The sequence below is a fragment of the Papio anubis genome, chromosome 16 (genome assembly GCF_008728515.1).
Source record: "Papio anubis isolate 15944 chromosome 16, Panubis1.0, whole genome shotgun sequence".
NCBI lineage: Eukaryota > Metazoa > Chordata > Mammalia > Primates > Cercopithecidae > Papio > Papio anubis.
In genome coordinates this window covers 6,170,192-6,185,400 of record NC_044991.1, presented here as the reverse complement: position 1 = coordinate 6,185,400, position 15,209 = coordinate 6,170,192, and the positions used below count along the sequence as shown (strand labels likewise).

The 15,209-nt window shown below is 47.5% G+C and overlaps 1 protein-coding gene and 1 long non-coding RNA gene across 2 annotated transcripts; one reads left to right on the top strand and one right to left on the bottom strand.

Moving 5' to 3' along the window:
- Positions 1–373: 373 nt before the first annotated feature.
- On the bottom strand, positions 374–6,025 carry RTL6 (retrotransposon Gag like 6). The gene is made up of 2 exons (XM_003905683.5): positions 5,792–6,025; positions 374–5,554 (listed from the first exon to the last, which is right to left on the bottom strand). Exon 2 carries the CDS (start codon positions 5,288–5,290, stop codon positions 4,571–4,573), a length of 720 nt encoding a protein of 239 aa, XP_003905732.1. The 5' UTR covers positions 5,291–5,554; positions 5,792–6,025; the 3' UTR covers positions 374–4,570.
- A 536-nt stretch (positions 6,026–6,561) lies between these two features.
- On the top strand, positions 6,562–10,608 carry LOC116270723. The gene is made up of 3 exons (XR_004178886.1): positions 6,562–6,980; positions 7,490–7,588; positions 7,964–10,608. It is a non-coding gene; the product is annotated as an uncharacterized LOC116270723 (long non-coding RNA).
- Positions 10,609–15,209: the final 4,601 nt, after the last annotated feature.

Here is a 15,209-nt window from a genome sequence, read left to right as displayed (position 1 = left end):
GAGCTGGCCTTGGCCTGTGGGCTCTGCAGTGCGGACTGCTGGATCCATGTGCGGGTCCCAGGGCATTGCAGGTCCATCGGAGTAACTAATTCAACAAACGTGTACTGAGTACCTATCACGTGCCATGGATCCCAAGGCGTTGCAGATCCACTGGAGTAACTAATTCGACAAATGTGTACTGAGTACCTATCACGTGCCAGGCATTGTCATAGGTGCTAGTGCTACGGCCATGAACAACACAGACAAACTCTACCTGCCTGCCTTGTGTTCTTGTCTAGCAGACACAGTGCTGTGGAGACAGACTGACTATGTCAAAATCTCAATAAGATAAAACACACACACTAAGTAAAAACCCAGAAACAGCTGCAGCAAATATGACACACACCAGGTTAATATCTTTAATATATACCGAGCTCATAGAAATTTATCAGACCCCAGAAGATACAGCAAAGGACACTGACAATCCACAAAAGAGGAAATACAATCGCTTCACATGAAAGATGCTCAACCGTGCTAGAAATCAGTGAAATGCCAACTGAAACACAATGCTATGTTTTCATTATCAAATTAGCAAATATTTAGCCAGATGATAATTCCCAATACGGGCAAGATGGACATGTTTATCCTTGCTGGTGGCAGTGTAAGGGGATACAAATGTTTCTGGAAACCATTTTGTCAATATGCAGTAAAAGCCTCAAAGGTTTTCATATTCTTCAGTTCAAGAATCCCACCTCTGGGAGTCTACCCCAAAAAAATAACTTGACATTGGGAAACAGCCTGTGCACAGATATTCATCAATTTATAAATGAAAAATCAGTAACAGCATTAGTGATCGGCAACTGGCACGATGGTCCATCTAGTCGATGGAGGAGTACACAGCCACTCCAAAATAAAATATTTAGTAATCAGAAGGGGAGATGCCCCCGATATGCTAAAATAGCTGCACAGAACTGTATTATTACAGAAGACAGCAGCAAAACTATGTTAAAACAAAATGCAAAGAAACTATAGTGGGGGGGAAAGCCTGAGAGACACCAAAATGTGATGTTTTACTTCCTTCTTTCCTCTACTTGCAAAAATTTATCTAACATGTGGTTTACACAGATAATGAGAAGACCTAGTAGGTTTGGTGCTTGTGTATGCAAAGGCATGAGGCACACGTTAAGTGAGGAGCTGGGTTTCCTCCCATCTCTACCCCATCTGTGCTGTGCCGACTGCCACCCCACCCAACCTCAGGTCCCCAAGAAACAGTGACACGCGGGCTGTCTGTTCCACATGGAAGGCCATACACCCCAATCTTCTCCCCTACTCTGGGGAGCTTCTCCTGTTGGCCCAACAGTCTGCTCTTGCTTCCCTTCCCCAGGAGACCCACCTTGTGCCTACCTCTCTAAGTCCCTAAACCAGTGCTCTCCAAGCAGAGGTGCCATGAGCCTTACGGCTGTGGTTGTAGATGGAGGCGCCTCTGCTAGGATCTCTTCCCTCTTCCACCCAGAGCTCTGCCCCCAGTCGGTGGCTGCAGCATAGGCCCTTTCATCCAGTCCCAGGGCTTGTTCCCTAAGTTAACCTCAGCACATGCCTAGCTCAACCCATATCCCTTCATTCCCCTAAAGGCTGGAACTGCCAGGGTGGTGCCCACCCAAGGCAGCTCTGTCTGCCATGACAACAGGAGCTGGTCCTGCCACACTTTCTGGGTTTTGTTTTCCACTCCTCCTCACTGATCAATACATACTTACCTGGGGCCAATGAAATAGGTCTTTGCTGTTTCCTAGAAGTCACCAAAATGTTTCAGGACATTAAGTTAGTCCCAGGGTCACACTATACTAGGCCACGGAGTCACCCCTTCACTAACTTCCATCTCCAGTGATGCCCTGGTATGCAATGAAGCTTACTTACCAGAGGGGTACCATGTGGACCAGAGAGCAGTCACAATACAGTCCAAAGATGTCACAACCATGGAAAAGAGAACTTGCCTTCACATGCGCTGTTGAACACTACTGCCTGTCCGTTTTACCAATCAATACCTGTTCTCCTAAAATTTAGAGAAATTATAACCCCAAAATATGTACAAAGCACTCCCTTCCCCCACTTTGTTCTTCAGCCTGATCCCCAGTCACTGAGGTCTCCCTCTGGGGCTACGCCTCATCCTCCTTAGCTGGAGACTAAGGTATCTTCCACTAGAGCCACCACGGGGTCCTCACCTCTCCAATGTGGGCTTCTTCCAAGTTCAAGTTGAAGGGCAAGCCCCGACCTCTCTCATCTGCTCCATGTTCCCAAGTGCAGGGAGCTATCAAGAAGGTCCTAAGTGCACACCAGCACTCCTCCCAAGCCCGCACACATAAGCACCGAGAGAAAAAACACAAATCACCAGCCAAACGAAGGTGGGGCAGCCGCTTGGATCGGGTGCCCATAGGCAGAGGACCCGGCTGCAGGTGTGCACAGGGAGTGTGGACGGTCTTTCCTAGGCAGCTCTGGGGTGTGGAGCAGCACAAGCCTGACACAGACATGGTATGGCTTTTAACAAGCCACTTGGGTAGAGCCAGGGCTGGCGACACGGCAGAGTTCCCACCCTGCTTCCATGCTGGGCTGGGCCACACGGAAACCTTCCAGATGCCTTTTCCCAGGTGCCACTGTACCCCTTCACTTGGGGGCACCTCTGCCTGGCAGGTACTAGTCTTACCAATACAGCTGCTGGAGACAGAACAGAACTGGGCACAAAGAGAAAGTAATCTGTACACCTCCCATTCATGGAATGGTGGCCCCACTGTGTCCTCCCTCCGTCCATACTTAAAGAGCACCATGGTCCCACCTGAACAGCCTTGGCTGGAGTCCAGGGGAACCTAAAGCCTGTATTCAGGCAGTTGTTCAGCAGGGCAATTGGGCTAACAGAGTTGATGATGAGTGGGTGGCAGTAGTCTGCGGACCCCAGCAACCACTGAATGTCCCTGCCCTTGCAAGGCAGCGGTTCTTCAGAATCGCAGTCACTTTTCCCAGCATCATCAAAACTCTTAAGAAGCCAGGTCCAAGGACCCAACCTCTGGGGTCCCAAGACACATACATGTCTTTAGGTGGGTGCGGAGGTTGTCCTTCTGCAGTCAAGCCAGGACCCTTCAGACAGGGGCAGATGAGCCCAGGACAAGAATCCCTACGGTCCAGGAGGTCATGTCAATATGTTGCATTTGGCATTGAAATATGGCGGAACAGCTCAATCCAAAGGGCATGGCCAAACTCAGCCACAAAATGATTTCTTGGTCACCCCTCTGTGAGGAAGGACCAGGTCCTTCAGAAGCAGGACATGCATGCCGGTGCTGCATTGTCACCACACTAAGACGACGACAGTCCACAGCTCTTTGCTTTTACATATGCCACCAAGACCCTGGCTGGGTTGCCAGAGGCAGACACTCCCTGGCCTTAAGTACTTAAGGATGTTTCCCAAAGGGAGTCTGTTTTCTCTTGGACAAAGGCAGCCCATCTGATTGCCCAGGCATGGGAAGGACACGCTACAAGGTGCCTTTGGAGACCCACAGATGGTGTGTGAGTAGCTGCAGGGCTGCAGTGAAGGCCACATGGCACCTGAATGGAGATGGGAACGGGTCTCAAGCTGGGCAAGGCTTGAGACAGTGACAGGGTGCAGAAGCAGGAGTGACTGAGCATCAGCCGATGTGGCACTGCCCATGGAGATTCTGGGCAGCAAAGGGAGTCACTGGTATCCACCCTCAGCCTGCTATGGCCCTCAGGTGCAAGTGTGCTGGAACCTGCAGCCTGATAGACTTGACCAGTGGCTGAGAGTCCACCATGACCTTATTTAGCAGGCAAGTTCCAGATTCCCCAAACTTCTGGCTCGATCAGAACACCAGCAGCTGAAGCCAGGCATTAACAGAGACGCAACACGGGTCCTTCCCAGTGAGAGCAGTGGGGCCTCCCAGACTGCATACTCACATGCAGAGTGGAACCTGGCCCCTGGAAATGGTAGAACTACACTCCTAGCAGTGACCACTCGACCACTACAGCACGGAAGAGGCCCTGCCTGCTGCACTGGGCCCTGGCAGGGCTGGCAGGCATCTTGGGTGGGAAGCCAGACTCCCTCTCCAGGTACACCCATCAAGCCACCAGCCTGGCCAAACTGGCATCTTTCTGTCCAGAGCTCATCAATAGGAACTGGGCAACCAGGTGGGGAGCCGCCAAGGGAGCTTGGAGAGGGCAGAGTAGGAGCCTCCATGAACCAAGTCAGGCTGGGAGGGGTCAGCCCTCGTGGTTTGTCAGCGTGCGGCAGAGGCCCTGTGCCTAAGCAGCAGAGCGGTAGTCATTGAAACAGCCCGGGATGCCAGCAAGAGGGAGGTGAGCATGCAGTGAGCGATAGGTACAAAGCTAGCACATAAGAGGAAGCGCAGCAAGGTGGGCAACCAGGGCGCCAGGAGGGATGGAAGGAAGATCTCCTTGGGGAACACGTCTGGAGAGGCAAGACGGGAGGTCTTCAAACAGGGGCGATGCTGTCCTATGGGCATTTCTTCTACACAGCAAAGAGCGTATGCTACCTGGGTGGCTGCAGACGCTACCAAGTGGTGGCGGATTCTTAAAGATTCCGTGCTTGGGCAGGCAGGGCTGGCGCTGGACTAGTCCCGTTGGAAGCTGGATGCACTGGGCAAGGCCCCGTGCCCGCAGCGGCCAGCTGACGGCAGAGCATCTGCCTCTCTCGCACGGCCCTGTTAGAGGCAGAAGTCTTTCTGATCTGGGCGCGCCGCGCATGCCGGAGCGGAGACTTGTAGGTTCTCCGCAACTCTGCCAGGAACCCCTGATAGTTGTTGCGCAAGGGGCTGTCAGGTTGCATGTGCGGGATAGCCCACTTCTCCGCCTCCCCAGTCAGTCGAGACACAAGGAAGGCCACGCGCTCGGCCTCACCCGGGAAGCGGGAGGCCTGGAAGATCATGAATCTGTCCATCTGCATCAGGAACCCCGCCAACTGGCCTGGGTCCCCGGAAAAGGGCTCGGGCAGAGAGGTTGGAGGTGTGGTCATGGGTCGAGTCCCGTTTGAAGTAATTGCAGAGATGGGCGGGGTGATCTGCAGAGCCCCCGGGATCCGCGCCCTGGTGCGTAACAAGGTCAGCTCTGCCATCACGCTCTCCAGCATGTTGGTGAGATTGGCCTTCTCTGCCCGCAGGGTGGAGGCCTCCCGCCTCAGCGCTGAGTTGGTGAGGCGCAGGGAGGTCAGGGTGTCAATAACATCATCCATCTGGGCGTTCGGAGACGCTGCCGAGGCCGGGCTTTCAGCTTTGGACGTCTGCGGCTGCACCATGCTGGCCAGAGGTCAGCCACGGACTGAGATCCGCGGGTGGGCCAAGGGGGTGTGGTGACCAGGTGAGCCCCTGTAGAAATGGCGGCAGCGTGGGGTGCACAACGCGAGGGCGCTGCGAGACCCCCAAGCTGAGGGCCCAAGAGAGGGGCACGCGTGCCAGGCGGGGGGCAGGCCCTGGGGACTTCAGCCCCGGTCCCACGCGGCTCCTTTACTGCAGATTTCGCGGGCTACGGAGCCGGACGGGCGGCTGGACTTCTCTGGGCCCTGGAGGATTAAGAAAAGATGTTTTTAAGGTTTCAATTGCGACTAGCGGGCAGGACGGTGAGAGGCGGCGTGGAGGGCCCGCGCGTGGGCGGCGAGGCTGCACAAAGCCCCGCGGCGCCCGCCCCGCGCCCGCCCGGGGGAGAACAAAGGGGGCTGCTCCTCCGCGGTCGCGGGCCTGGGGGCCACCACAGTGGCGGGGCCGGGCCGGGCCGGGCAGTGGGCCGGGGGCGCGCGTACCTGGGGTCTCGCGGTTCCTCCGCGGCTCCGTCCGCCGCCGGCCGTGACCAAGATGGCCCGCGCGGGGGACGCGGCCAGGCCGATGAGTCACCGCGCGGCCCTCGGAGAACTGCTTCCCGGTCAGCGCAGCCGGGCGACGGCGCTGGCGATGGCGGCGGGCGGCCTCCGGCAGGTGCAGGGCCCGGGGCCGGGGCGGGGCCGGGGTCGCGGCAGAGGGCGGGTCACCGCGCGGCCTTTGTGCGGGCGGGGCCGGCGCGGTGGCGGCGGCGGGCGGGCCTCAGGCGGGCCCCACTGGTTGCCATGGAGACCGCCTGCTCCCGCGCGTTCGGGATGGCCGTAGCCCCGCCTCCGGAAGTGACGCACAAAGTCCCCGCCTCCCCCGGCTCGGGGCGTCGCTGCGAGTCCTTCCCAGCTGCCAATCAGGGAAGATTGTGGTTGCTGAGGCGTCTTCATTAGGGCGGGTTGCTGGTGTTCTCTCAGCCATTCCTCCCAAGAGGGCTTGCAAGGCTCTTTCTGTGGTTGTCATTGGGGTTTTTTTTTTTTTTGATAATTTACCGTTCTTCTTATTGTGATTTTTTTTTTTTTTTTTTTTGAGACGGAGTCTCGCTCTCGCCTAGGCTGGAGTGCAGTGGTGCGATCTCGACTCACTGCAACCTCTGCCTCCCGGGTTCAAGCGATTCTTCTGCCTCAGCCAGCCAAGTAGCTGGGATTACAGGCACGTGCTGCCATGCCTGGCTAATTTTTGTATTTTTAGTAGAGATGGGGTTTCACCATGTTGCCCTGGCCGGTCTCGAACTCCTGACCTCAGGGGATCCACCTGCCTTGGCCTCCCAAAGTTCTGGGATTACAGGCCTGAGCCACCACGTCAGACCCTTATTGTGATTTCAATATAAATGTAATGTAACAAATGATGTCAGAGAAGTAAAACTTTATACTACTCAGACTCCCTCCACCTAACGATAGCAAATAGTAATACATATATATATATAATGTACATATATGTGTGTGTGTGTGTATATATATATTACTTTTTTTAAGGCAAGGTCTCACTTTGTTGCACAGGCTGGAGTGCAGTAGCACCATCATAGCTCCCTCCACCTGGAACCCTGTGCTCAAGTCATCCTCCCACCTCAGCCTCCCCAGCAGCTGGGACCACAGGAAGAGGCCAGCACACCCAGCTAAGCAAATAGTAATATTTCTGTAGTTCCATCCAGTCATTTTTCTATGATATGTTCTACAAAATATTCATTTTTATGAATATTTTGTAACCATAGTAGCACATTGAATTTTGAGCATTTTCCTATTAAAGATAGTTCAGAAGCTTGATTTTCAGTTAATGCCTGTGGTCCATGGAAATCCTGTTCCACAACGTGTTTAGCCATACCCTTTTTGATAGATCCTTACCTTGTTTACCATGCTAAAGTTTTTATAAACTACACTTGTATATAAATCCCCACCCCTTTCTCTGCTGGGTTCCCCAGGGTAAATACCAAGGAGTGAAGATACCTGGCTGATAAGGTTTGGCTGTGTCTCCACCCAAATCTCATCTTGAGTCCTAACTCCCACAATTCCCACATCATGGGAGGAACCTGGTGGGAGGTGATTGAATTATGTGGGTGGGTCTTTCCTGTGCTCTTCTTGTGACAGTGAGTCTCGAGAGATCTGATGGTTTTAAAAAGGGAAGTTTCCCTGCACAAGTTCTCTCTTTGCCTGCTGCCATCCATATAAGACCTGACTTGCTCCTCCGTGTCTTTCACCATCTGCCATGATTGTGAGCCTCCGCAGCCACACAGAACTGTAAGTCCAGTAAACCTCTTTCTTTTGTAAATGGCCCAGTCTTGGGTATGTTTTTATCAGCAGCGTGAAAACAGACTAATACAGTGGCCAAAGGGTAAGAACTGTTTGATTCCGGGTCTGGATTTCCAGCTTGACCTAGGTGATCCTTCTGCATGGTCAGTTTCAAACTGGCATGGCTGGAGAGAAAAGATACTGAGAAATAAAAATAAACATTTAAGCCCCCCAACGAACTGAACAGACGCCTCTTGGCCAGGGGACCCCAGAGAAACCTGGGAAGCCAAGTTCCTGGCCATGATGGAATGGGAGGTTGGACACACCTCATTAACTGCCCCCCCCTCCATAACCAATAACCACCATTAGGCTTTTTTCCCTAAGGGTTAAACAGAAACAAGCCCCTTTGAAAGACTTCAGCATTGATACCAACCAACCATCTGACACTGCCCCTCCCTTTTTGTGGCACACAACAACTGACCAGCATTCTTTCCTGGTAAGAGACCACCAACCCTGGAGTGGTTCTGGCCAGGCTGTGGAGGATGTGCAGTGAAAGCTTTTGTATCCTCTGATTCACCTTTTAACGTTAAAGGGCTGAAAACTCCACCCTCAGATCATGCTAACACTGCCATTTTTTGTAGATGCTACCCATGAAGGGGCATGAAGCTCAGTTGCACATGTGCATATTTCTCTTCTCATAAATATTTATGACTCCTCCTGTAGCTTATTGAATATGTATATTTGGCCACCCTGTTCAACATAAATTCCTGTCTTACTCTTCCAACCCTTGAAGTGCCTGTTTATGGCTTCTGGCCAGAGGCTACACTTCCCAGCCTATTCAAACGGCCACTCTGCAGGATGCAACCTTTTATGAGAAATAAAACTCTCCTTTCCAGGTTTATGAACTTCGTCATTCTTCAGTTAACGATACCCAGCAAGAGCTGGATTCACTCAGACCTACAGTTTCCACTCAAGAGAATTAGGGCATGAGGATGTTGTTACTGAGCAAGTGGTCTTGCTGCCTGATGCACACAGAAGCCAATAAATATGGCACCAGCTTTTGAGAAAAGAAAAGCTTTATTGCAAAGCTGACCAGCAAGGAGAGAGGAGGTGGGCTCAAATCCATCTCCCTGATTTCAGGCGTGGGGCAAGTTTTAAGGGATCAGGTGGCAAGAGAAAGTATTTAGGAATGCTGACTTTCCAGGATCTGATTGGAGGGCTTCAAATTTGACCATATGTGGTAATGTATGTTAAAGTAGATTTTAGCCCCAGACCTTCCAGGCCGATGGACCCCCTTGCTTGTGAATGAGTTCTGGTGTGCAAGCTCTGGTCATGTCCCAGTCTTCTTGGTTCTAAGGGGAGGAATCACTGGTTCTGGGTATTGTTAGAGGTCAAAACTTTTGTTATGGCACATGCCCAGGCTACATGACTTGCAGTTTTGGGCTCTGTTCTACCTAAAAGGCAGCTTGACATTTTGTTATCAACAGGGTAGGCCCAGTTTGGGCTGGTCCTACAACTACAGTGTCAGAACTTGGAAAGGATACTTGTACCCCAGTGTGCCAAAGTGTGCCCCCTTTGTGACCAGGTGAAAACTTCTAGAGCATGAAGCAAGAGGGAAATAAGGAAGACTGTGTCCTTAAACTTCTTCCATGAGACCTTCCAAATCAGATGGGGGCAGGAGCTGTGTTAACCTTGACTGAAGTCAATGACTTCAAAAACAGAAATGAGCCTGCAGCCTTCTATCCCTCCAAGTTCTTCTAAATACACAGAGGAATGCCATCCAGTCCTTGGAGTCACTCCATCTGTCTCTCTGTCTCTCTAGGCCCCTGGATACTGTGCACATGTGTGAAGTGTCTGCCACAATTCCAAGTGTGGTTGACACCATAAATCTTAAATTCCCAGGTGCATTGAATGTAAGGTGCACCCCAGTTTCAGAAATTATAAAACATTTAAAGAAATAAATAATTTATCTGTATTTCACTTTACTTCCAAGGGGAAATTAGATGGCAGCCCATAAAAATAGAGCAAAATAAAAATTAATGGAATTTTTAAAATAAAAACAGGAGAAGAATATGTGACTGCTCATCCAGATGAAGCTATGATTCATGCCCTGAGGCGCCTGTCTGGGCTGTGAACACAGAACAATAAAATATGCAAAGAAACTATTGAAAGGATATAAGTGGGCTGAAAAAGATAAACAAGATAAACTTCACAATGGTCCAGAAACACAAACTTCTGAGTATTGACATGGGCCTGCCGGGCTCTGGACCTGAGACATAATAGGGACCCAAGGCTGGGAACACAGCCAGGCTTCCTATTTGAAGCCAGGGGATGGGGGACAGAGGAGTCACCGTATGTCAAAAAAAAAGTCTGAAAATTGGATTCAGTCATTTCATGGGGGTGGGGTGTGACAGTTTATGTGAAAGTGTGGCCCTGGGGCAAAGGAGAACACAGATACAGTCTTATTAATCTCCTGCCCCCTGGTTTAACAAATAGACCAAGAGGGTCAGGATTCCAAACCACCAACAAAATATATATACACATATATACATATATATACACACACACACAACAAAATATACACATATATATATGTATATATGTGTATGTGTGTATATATATAATATACATATGTGTGTGTATATATGTTTCTTTACCACAGACCAGGCATCAAATGGAGCCACCCAAAACTGCTAGATGGGGGAAGGGAGTACCAAGAGAGAAAGAGAGACAAAGTCTTTCAACACAAAATGAGCCTGAGATTCAAAACTCTGAAGCCCATGAAGACATCTTATGCTAAGAATAGTAAAGAAAAATCAATAATTATAATGTGAATTAACTCCAGAGAAAATTAAAATAATAAAGAGTCTGAAAAAAAGACTTTAAAGTAAGTGTATTTGGGATGCTCAGTGAGAACAAGGAAGGAATAATATTTGTGAAAAGAACAGAGTGGGGCCAGGTGCGGTGGCTCACGCCTGTAATCCCAGCACTTTGGGAGGCCAAGGTGGGTGGATCACGAGGTCAGGAGATCGAGACCATCCTGGCCAACATGGTGAAACCCCGTCTCTACTAAAAATACAAAAAATTAGCTGGGCATGGTGGCGGGCGCCTGTAGTCCCAGCTACTCGGGAGGCTGAGGCAGAAGAATGGCTTGAACCCAGGAGGTGGAGCTTGCGGTGAGCAGAGATCACGCCACTGTACTCCAGTATGGGTGACAGAGCAAGACTCTGTCTCAAAAAAATAACAACAAAAAAGGTACTTTTTCACAGGTACCTGATCTTGGTACAATATGGCTTTTTCTCCACACTCTGTTCTTAAAAAACTTTTATGTTTCAAAGAACATATCAAGAAAACCAAAAGACACCAACCCACAGAATGGAAGAAAATATTTGCAAACTACGTATCTGATGAGAGTCTAATATTCAGAGTGTGTAAAGAACTACTACAACTCAACAATAAAAAGATATCCTAATAAAAATGAGCAAAGGAGTTAAATAGACATTTCTCTAAAGAAGATATGTGAATGACCAATAAGCACATGAAAAAATGCTCAATATCATAAGCCATCAAGGAAATATAAATCAAAACCACAATAAGATGTCACTTAACACCCCCACCCCCATATTGCCATAACCTAAAAGACAGACAATAACAAATGTTGGTGAATGTGTTGAAAAATTGGAAACCTCATGCATTGCTGGTGGGAATGTAAAATAGTGCCGCTACTATGAAACATAATTTGGCAATTCCTCAAAAAGTTAAACCACTCCTAGGTGTATGCTTAGGTACATTGGAAACATATATCCACACAAAAATTTGTACAAAAATGTTCATACAAGCATTATTCCTAATAGCTTCCCCCTCCCACGAAAAGGCACCAACCCACATGTCCATCAGTTGATAAATGGACCAATAAAATGTGGTATCACCATACAATGGAATATTAGCAAGCTATAAAAGGAATAAAATGCCAATACATACTAAAATATGAATGGACCTTGAAAGCATTGTGCTAAGTGAAAGAAGTCAAAACAAAGTCACATACTGTATGATTTTTATTTATATAAAATGTCCAGAATAGGCAAATCCATAGAGACAGAAAGTTGAGCAGTGATTGCCAGGGTCTGAGAAGAAGGAAGGAAGGAGAATGACTGCTAATGAGTATAGGGTTTCTTTTGAGTGATGAATTGTTCTAGAATTAATATTAATGGCTGCACAACATTGTGGCTATACTAAAAACTACTAAGTTTATTTAAAATGTTATGGTATGTGAATTATATTTTTGAAAAAATTCAATGGCCATTTATGATCAAAACTCACATAAAAATGAGAATAAATGGGAACTTCCTCAACTTGATAGGAAGTATCTATAAATACCCTATAACTGATATTATACTTAACAGCCAAAGACAAAGTGCTTTCCTCCTAAGATGGAAAACCAGCTAATGATGTCCACTCCCACTATTCTCATTCAACATAGTACTGGCAGTTGTAGCCAATGCAATAAGGCAAGAAAAGGAAATAAAATATATACAGATTGAAAATAAGAAATAAACTGTCCCTATTTTCAGAGGCATAATTGTGTATGTAGAAAATCCCAAGGAATCTATACAACAAACAAACATAAAAACTTCCTACAACTAATAAGTTCAGCAAGGTTGCAGAATACAATATGAACATGCAAAAATCCATTGTATTTATATAAACTAGCAATGAACACATGTACAGAAAAGTTAAAAATACAGCACCATCGGCCAGGCACGGTGGCTCATGCCTGTAATCCCAGCACTTTGGGAGGCCGAGGCAGGTGGATCACCTGAAGTCAGGAGTTCAAGGCCAGCCTGGCCAATATGGTGAAACCCCATCTCTACTGAAAATACAAAAATTAGCCAGGTATGGTGGCATTGCTTGAACCTGGGAGGTGGAGGTTGCAGTGAGTCTAGATCAATGTTACTGCACTCCAGGCTGGGCAACAGTGAGACTATTTCTAAAAAAAAAAAAAAAAAAAAACATAATATCATTTACAATAACTCAAAAAAACCACTCAGATGTAAATCTAACAAACTAGGTACAGGACTTACATGCAGAAAACAACAACAAAAAAAACTGATGAAAGAAATCAGAAGACCTAAATAGAAACACAGTGTGTCATGGATGGCGCTATGGTTTGGATATGATTTGTTTGGCTCTGCCAAGTCTCCTGTTGAAATTTGATCCTGGTTTTGGAGTTGGGGCCTGATGTGAGGTGTTTGGGTCCCCGGGGGTGGATCCCTCATGAGTGGCTTGGTGCCATTCTCACAGTGGTGAGTTCCACCGTTACTTCCCACAAGGACTGGTTGTTAGAAGAGCCTGGCGTCTCTCTCCCCACTCTCTCTTGCTTTCCTTCTCACCATGTGATCTGCACATGCCAGCCCTTCTTCACCTTCTGCCAAGAGTGGAAGCAGCCTGCGACCCTCACCAGAAGCAAATGCTAGTGTCATGCTTCTTGTACAGCCTGCCAGAACCATGAGCCAAACAAACCTTTTTACTTTATACACTACCCAGCCTCGGGTGTTCCTTTATAGCAACACAAACAGACTAAGACAGATGGGAAGGATCAACATAGTAAAGATGTCAGTGGGCCGAGCGAGGTGGCTGACACCTGTAATCCCAGCATTTTGGGAGGCCAAGGCGGGTGGATCACTTGAGGTCAGGAGTTCAAAACCAGCCTGGTCAACATGGTGAAGCCCCGCCTGTACTAAAAATACAAAAATTAGCCGGGCATGGTGGTGGGTGCCTGTAGTCCTAGCTACTCGGGAAGCTGAGGCAGGAGAATCGCTTGAACCCAGGAGGCAGAGTTTGCAGTGTGCCAAGATCGTGCTGCTGCACTCCAGCCTGGGTGACAGAGTGAGACTCTGTCTCACACACACACACACACACACACACACACACACAAAGTCAGTTATCCTCCAATCCTCCAAGTGGATGTGAAAGTTTAAAGTAACATCTGCCAAAGTCCAAGCAAGACTTTGTGTAGCTATAGAGAAGATTATTCTAATATGTATATGGAAAGGCAAAGGAAATGGAATAGGTGAAATGATTTTTAAAAAGAAAAATAAAATGGGAGGTATTAGTCTATCCAATTTCAAGACATTACGTAGCTACAATAATCAAGACTATGTTATGTTGATGGAGGGATTGACGCAAAGATCAATGAAATAGAAAACTCAGAAATAAACTCACACACATATGCCCAAGTGATTTTTTACAAAGTTACAAAAGCAATTCAATTAAAGGAAGACAGTCTTTTCAATACATGGTGTTGGAGCAATTAAATATCCATAAGTTTAAAAAAGAAGAACTTCTATCTGAGTCTCACATTTATAAAAATTATCTCAAAATGGATCACAGACTCAAATGCAAAACATAAAGCTATAAAACTATATCTACAGGATAAATTATATATCTGGGATGAAATCTTTAGGATGTAGGGCGAGGCAAAGAATTTTTAGACTTAATATCGAAAGCAAGATCCATAAAAGGAAAAATTAATAAATTGGACTCTATCACAATTTAAAACTTCTGCTATGTGAAAGAGGATGAAAATACAAGCTAGAGACTAAGAGAAAAATTTTTGCAAATCAGATGTCCCTCAAAGGACTAGTATCTAGAATGTATAAAGAACTCTCAAACTCCACAGTAAAGTAACAAACATCCAATTATAAAATGAGCAAAAGACGTTGAACTAGCATTTCACCAAAGAAGAGATACAAATGGCAAGTGAGCCCATGGAAAGGTAGTTAACACCATTAGCTATTAGGAAAACGAAAATTAAAATCATAGTGAAATATCACCATGCACATCTAAGAATGGCTAAAATGAAAAATAGTGACAATCCCTAAAGCAGGCAAAGATGCAGAGAACGTGGATACATTGCTAATGGGAATGCAAAGTGGTACAGCCACTCTGGAAAACAGTCTGGCAGTTTCTTAAAACAAAACAAAACACAACACAAACAAAAACTAAGCGGGCAACTACCGTACAACTCAGCAATTGCACTCCTGGGTATTTATCCCAGAGAAACGGAAAATTATGTTCACACCAAAAACAGTACACAAATGTTTATACCAACTACATGGCTCAAGCCTGCAAGTAACCTAGACATTAATGATTAGAAAAACTATGATATAACATTACCATGGAATACTACTCAACAAAAGAAGGAACAAACTTTTTATACAGGCAACAAATGAGATGAGTTTGTAGAGAATTATGCTGAGTGAAAACTGTCAATCCCAGCCGGGTGCAGTGGCTGACACCTGTAATCCCAGCACTTTGGGAGGCTGAGGTGGGCGGATCACCTGAGGTCAGGAGTTCGAGACCAGCCAGGCCAATGTGGCGAAACCCCGTCTCTACTAAAAATACAACAATTAGCCGGATATGATGGCACATGCCTGTAATCCCAGTTATTCGAGAGGCTGAGGCAGGAGAATCACTTGAACCCAGGAGACAGAGGTTGCAGTGAGCTGAAATTGTGCCACTGCACTCCAGCCTGGGTGACAGAGCGAGACTCAGTCTCAATCAATCAATCAATAAAATGCTAGTCCCAAAAGATATGATTCCCCTTTTAAAAATTTTAGATCCAGGATGC